General features: G+C 34.6%; 1 protein-coding gene across 1 annotated transcript in view; it reads left to right on the top strand.

Moving 5' to 3' along the window:
* The window catches only part of RUFY3 (RUN and FYVE domain containing 3), a 146,731-nt gene that overhangs the window by 111,986 nt on the left and 27,710 nt on the right, over positions 1 to 7,035 (top strand). Inside the window, exons 5-6 of the mRNA XM_006873794.1 lie at positions 1,602 to 1,667; positions 2,203 to 2,272. Coding sequence (XP_006873856.1) covers positions 1,602 to 1,667; positions 2,203 to 2,272 — 136 coding nt within the window. The remainder of the gene's footprint in view (positions 1 to 1,601; positions 1,668 to 2,202; positions 2,273 to 7,035) is intronic.

Genomic DNA, 7,035 nt, shown 5'->3' on the forward strand with positions numbered 1-7,035 from the left:
ATTTACAGCCTCGGAAACCCTGTACAGGGTCGCTATGGGTCGGCACCGACTCAACGGCACTTAACAACAACAACAACAAGTGACTCTTATGTAGAGCAGAAGGAAACACTGCCCAATTCTGTGCCATCCTCTCAATTATTGCTGTGTGAGCCCATTATTGAAATCATTGTACTAATCCATCTCACTGAGCAGCTTTCCCTCTTTTACTGACCTTCTACTTTACCAAGTATGATGTCCTTGTCCATGGACTGGTTTCTCCCGATAACATGTACAAAGTATGTGAGAAGAACTTTGGCCTCCCTCACTCTTCTAGCTGTACTTTTAAGACAGATGGGTTTGTCCTTCTGATAGTTTGTTAGATATTCAGTATTTCCGCCTTACACTTTAACTCAAGGATCTCTGGTAGCGTAGTGGTTATGAGTCGTGCTGCTAACTTCAAGGTCAGCAATTCAAAACTACCAGCCGTTCCACAGGAGAAAGATGAGGCTTTCTGCTCCCGTAAAGATTTACAGCGTCAGAAACCCTATACAGAGTTGCTGTGAGTCAGAACCGACTCCACAGCACACTACCACCACCACCACCACCACCACACTTTAACTCAAAGGCATCAATTCTTCTTTAGTCATCCTTATTCATTGCCCAATTTTCCCATAAGAGGCAATTGAAAAATACCATGGCTTGCATCCAGGCGCACCTTAGTCCTCAAAGTGACTTCTTTCTAATTCAAATTAACACTTTAAAGAAGTCTTTTTCAGCATATTTGCCCGATACAATATATCATTTGTTTTCTTGACTGATGCTTCCATATGTCCACTACTAAACTCTTTAGAACTCTTCTATAAATATCAAAGTATATCAAAATTTAAAGTTTCAGAAATATGTGTTAAAGTGCTTAGAAATTAGAGACCACAAATGTACTTTCTAACCTTTATAAATTTAGCTTTAAAAGCATAATTGGGTTCATGTTGTTAACTTTGGTCATTGAGCTAGAGATGGTATCACTTGGTTGGTTGGTTGGTAAGTGGCCTCGATTTTTGGCATTTTTAAGCATCTGGCATTTCATCTTTTATCTATTACAGATTACTTGGTTCTAAAAGTAAACTTAATTTTTCCACTTTTTTTTTTCTTGTGTAATAATAAACACTTGATCTTTTTGAAAACCTTTTTTTACTATTTATTTTGAAATACAGATGTTATTTGAAGACAAATATATAATATTTGAGGACAACAGTATTAACACCAAAGTAAGCGTAATTAAATTCCTATGACACAAAATGGTTAGTATAAATAAACTAGCAAAGTTGAAAAACCTATCAACTGCAAGATGAAATTGTTTAGCTGATAAATCATAACTGTTATTCCTATCAGCTAAGGTGTTAAAGTTTACAAACTGTGTAACAAGGGCTTTGTTAATGTAAGTTTTTTTGAAGTGTACATTTAAAAAAAAATACTTTAAACCTCCAAGTAGTCACTGTTGCTATATGAGGGTCATGCATTGAATCAGTTAATATCTGTGCCATAGTGTCTTTTCTGTTTCATGAAAAGTTGGGGCAAGGGTTCTTTATGTTTCTAATGTTAATTATTTCATTTCTGTTTCCCAGAGATGGTCAAATTACTGCAATTCTAGACCAGAAGAATTATGTAGAAGAACTCAATAGACATCTGAAGTAAAGAATGAGTAACATTACTTTAATGGGGGTGTTCTTGGGGATGGAAGGAAAGGTTAAAATAATAGGCAATGAGGATACATTCAGATAATATTCAACCAATGTATGTAGAATCCTTACATGGTGAGGACTAAGTTCTAGGCACTGATCAAAGGCATTTTAACTGTTATGGTAACCTTTGGTGAAAGGCACTATAAGATTACTATGCAGTTGTAACTCTAGTGATTAAGTAAAGTGCTTTATGTATGGCAAGAAATTAATGCAGGTATGCTATTATATATAATATAATATTAACATTTACTATCTAGTAGATATTAATTCTTTTATTTCATTTAAGTATACACTTCAGTGCCTAGGATACAGCAGCCAACTAGGTAGACACAGCCCCTGTAATCTGTCTCAGAGCTTGTTAGTCTTTTAGGGGTTGGGGACACTACATAAATAATGATAAGTATAATGGATGTTTAAAAGGAAAGGATAGGTTATTGTTCTGTTTTTCAAGAGAGACAATTATGTTTTTTTCTGCTGTTAATAGTGCTACTGTAAACAACCTGCAGGCAAAAGTGGATGCATTAGAAAAATCCAACACAAAACTGACAGAGGAGGTAAGTGTTTTAGAAATTTTCTTTTTTTGATCAACTTAGAGAATTTCCATTTTAAGACAATAGTGTACATTAATGAAGCCACATATTTCTAGGAAACCTCAGCATGGAAGGACATCCCTTTTCAGTTGAGGCATATAGACACAGACTATGTAGCATCAAATAAGATAAAGATTTGGCAGTCACCCAGTGATTTACAGCTATGTGCCACACATCATCCATTGCGGCAGTGTCTAATCATATGCACTATGTATATCGGTATTATAAGGTTATAATAGAGTTCAGAAATCCTGATTGAAGAATAAACATAGCTGATATTACTAGATGTAGCAAATGCACAGCTTCCCTCAGATACATGGATGTCACGTCTTTTGTATGCAAAGTGATGGTGCTACCAAGTATTTAATGGTACAATAAATATGTAACCTATGATACATACACTTTGATGGTTATAATAAATTCCTGTGTTATTGATTTATGTGTGCATTGTACTATGTTGTTGTAGTTATTAAGTGCCATTGAGTTGGTTCCAACCCATAGCGACCTCGTATAGGGTTTCCAAGGAGTGGCTGATAAACTTGAACTGCTGCCCTTGCTGCCAAACCAGTCCAGTGCATTGACCCCAGCGCCACACTGTACATTCTGTCATTTTAATATGAACTTTTACCTACTTACTAATAAGTTTATCATGCTGTGACTCATAGGCAGTAGCATTCAATCTTGTGAATTGTGTCTCTTGAATGTTGTAGCATTGTCTATATATTTTATTTTATTTTGAAAATATTACCATGAAGTACATGATGGCTCCTAATCACAGCAAAATCAGTGCTCTGGCTATAGCAGCAGCAGTAGGCCAAAGAGAACTGTCAATCTGGAAGTGAAACAAAGGTTATTAAATAACAGAAAGGGGGAAAATCAGTGACTACTTTTGCTTGTGATTTAGGTATTCCCACAATGTCCAAATCACATAAAATCTTATGTCACAAAATGTATTGTGGACCTTAAGTGATATTTGTAAAACAGATAACCACATTTTTGGTATATCGTAATGAGTTAATAAATTTTTTATTTTATTAAAATACAATTTACAAGCAATGACATGTACTATACGTTTTTGAAAAATGTATATACTTGTGTAACTAACTCCCTATTAAGATATAGAAAAGGTGTTGGTAAACTGTGGCCCATAGACCAAATTCAACCCAAGTCTGTTTTTACATGGCCTGCAAGCTAAAACTGTTATTTGTCATTTTAAAAGAGCATAAAAAACAACATATAAGAGACAGAGTCTATCTATGTATGTCCTGCGATACATATTTACTCTCTGGTCCTTTACAAAAGGCCATTTCCTGATACAGACCATTTCTTTAACCTCCAAAAAAATATTTTCAATCTTTTCCCAGTTTTCTTTGTCCTAGAACTTCATATAAATGGAATCATAAATACTGTATATACTTTTGTATCTGGCTCCTTTCTTTTATTATAATATTTTTGAGATTCATCATTGTTGTATAATTCATGCGTTTTTTTAGGGGGGAGCATCTGTTGAGATGTTCATATGCTTTTATAACCCCTCCATTTTTTTGTGTGTGTTTGTTTTTTTTTATGTAACTGGTGAATTACATTGGTTGATATTTTGGATGTTAAAGCCATCTTGCATTGTAGTGTTAAGTTCCACTTGGCCATAGTATACTATCCCTTGTATTATTGTATTGAATTAGATGTAAATCTTTGTGGATTTTCATGTTCATGTCTAAGAGAGAATCTTAGTCTGGTTTTGTTTGTTTGTTTTTTGTTGTTTTGCAATGTCTGACTAATTTTAATATCTGGATAAGGATGACCTCATAAAATGAGTTCTTAAAGAGTTTGTGTGGAATTGATACTATTTCTTTTATAAAAGTTTGTTAGAATTCATCTGTGAAGCCATCTAGACCTGCAGTTTTCCTTATGAGAAGATTTTAAATTTTGAATTCAGTATCCTATGGTTAGTTATATAGTTATGCACATTCTTAATTTCTTGTGTCAGTTTTGGTAATTTACATCTTTCAAGGAATTTTCCAATTACTCATGTTGTCACATTTATTAGCACAGAGTTTATTTATCATGTTTTCTTATACTGTAATATCTGTAGGCTTTCCAGTGATATCCTTTCTTTTATTCCTGATACTGATCATTTCTGATGTCATCATTTATTTTCACTTTCATCTGAGTCTTCTCAGACCAACTATTTGTAACAATTAAACATTTCCTTGGCTTTATCAGTTAAAAACAAAATTTCTGGAAACGGATACAGTATGATGACATAAATGATAAATCTAAGAAAACATTTAATCCAGTAGGTATCCATTTAGCCAGTACATATTTTATCCATTATTACATATGTCCTTCTGGACCAGACTGGTCTGTGTAATTAATCTCAGTATTACAGTTCTGTGTAGTCTACCCCTTTCATTATAATGGATGGTTCTTTATGGCAGGGTCAGAATTTTTCCTTAGTGAATCCATTCCAGCAATATGGAAAACTTGTATCTGACCTTGTAGCGAATGGATAGATATATATAAAATATTCTTTTAGTTATTTTTAGATATAAAGATGCCAAGAAGAAAGTCAGGCACAGTTAGGAGAGGAAAGAGACCACAGGCATTGCCATTAGCAATAGAGAATTTTACCTAATTTGTTCACTGAGTTGTCAAAAGCACTTATCACAAAATATTTTATCTTGGTCCTCAGGGCTGGTGTGATCAGTATTATCACCCACAATACTTTAAATGGATACCACTAATTCCTTATGAATGGGTAGCAGAGAGAGAGAAATAACTAAAGAAATCTTACTGATATGATACTATTGTGTTTTACATTCATTTTCTCTATTTTACTGTTAATAAAACTGAAAAGGTAAGGTATGTAATTTATTCAGGTCACATTATAAATGGTAGAGGAGTAGTTTATACCCAAGTTTGTTAGCTCACAAGCTAGAATTCATAACCACTAGGCCATAGTGCACATTGCTCCTCAGCTAATACTTTTCTGTTGTATCTGCCAGGTGTTAGGTCTCATCTCTAGGTGTCAGGGATAAAAAAGATAAAAGACACAGAACCTATCCTCAAGGAAGTCACAATAGTGTAAAGAAATGAAAAAAGAGATGATTATAAAATAAAGTTACAATGTTGTTGCTGTTGCTAAGTCGAGTGGGTTCCGACCCATAGAAACCCTATATAGGGTTTTCATGGAGTGTCTGGTGAGCTTGAACTGCTGACCTTGTGATTCAGACCAACCTTGCAATCTAGTATATCCAAAGTGATAATGCAGCTATAGAAATTTGTATACAGTATCCGGAGTGCTGGTATGGCGCTGTAGAGTAAGCATTGAACTGCTAACCTCAAAATCAGTGATTCAAACTAACCAGCCACTCCTTGGAATCCCTATACAGCGTTGCTATGAGTTGAAACTGACTCAAGGGGCTGTCTTAAAGGGAGGGGACAAATAAAGAAAAGGGAGGAGACAACATGAGCAACATCACAAATATGAGAAATAAAGTGTCCCCAGGATTTGGTATGGAATGTCAAGGCAAATGAAACTGACAAAAAAAATGGGACAGAGTAAGGAGTTTGAATTTTATGATCTAAATTATGAATGGCCTTTGAAGATTTTTAAACAGAGACATGACATAGTCATAGTAGCATTTTAGAGTGATTACTTCAAAAGCTTTATGAACAATTAAGAATTGGAGCCAGCAAGAAGGCCTATACATTGACTGGCTTTATAATCTAGAAGATTGGTCAGGGGCTAACCTAAGAATAACATGGAAAACACTCGCATTGTATACCAGACCCAGCTCTCACTAGCTCAGAAGAGCCACTTACTAAATTTTTAGGAATTTGGGAACCAGTCGATGTTAAGTTGCAAACTGGAACTTGTTTTGTTAGGAGATCTGCTTGTTAAACATTTACCAGTATACAAAGGGGACTGAGGAATGTGCAGTAGATAAAGTTGATAGCACTTGGTAGTTTACAGATGAAAAGGATTAAGAGACCAGGCTATTGTCCAGGTGTTTCTAGTTTTGATGACTCATTGAAAAGTCATTCTGTGAACTAAAGATAAAGAATACAAGAGAAGGAACCATTTTAATCTAAGAAACAATATACCAGATTTACCGTAGATCAATGTGTACAGCCAGATTACTAAAACAGACTTGTAGTCAAAGTTATTTCTAGGTAAAAATAGTTCATTTCTTCCTATAGAACTACATCTGAGTAATATCTACTACAGCACATAGTTTCTTATTCTGACTGAGAATCTTTAGATGGCTCAGTTATCTAGTTGGACTGATGAGTAGACATAGCAAATGGACTCATAAAATATTTTTACTGCTTTTGTCTAAAGTAGCCTAGAGTTAATGTTTAGCATTTATTTATTACATATGATAATCATTTATTCATTCAACAAACATTTTTTGAGTGCTGTAGGATAAGCACTGAACTGCAACCACAAAGTCAACAGGTCAAACCCAGCAGCCAATCCATGGGAGAAATATGAGGCTGTCTGCTACTGTAAAGATTTACAGTCTCAGAGATCCTGGTGGCTATGAGTTGGAATCTACTTGATGGCTATGGATTTTGGGGGCATTTGTGCTACCAAAAATTGATTTGTATATAGAGGATTTGGAAAATCTCCACCCTTATAGATTTTACTTTCTCCTTGGGATTGTCTTAGTTACCTACTGTTACTTAAAAAAAGAAAAATGTTCTATCATATTTGGAGACTT

Source organism: Chrysochloris asiatica, unplaced genomic scaffold (assembly GCF_000296735.1).
Source record: "Chrysochloris asiatica unplaced genomic scaffold, ChrAsi1.0 scaffold00254, whole genome shotgun sequence".
Classification (NCBI taxonomy): Eukaryota; Metazoa; Chordata; class Mammalia; order Afrosoricida; family Chrysochloridae; genus Chrysochloris; species Chrysochloris asiatica.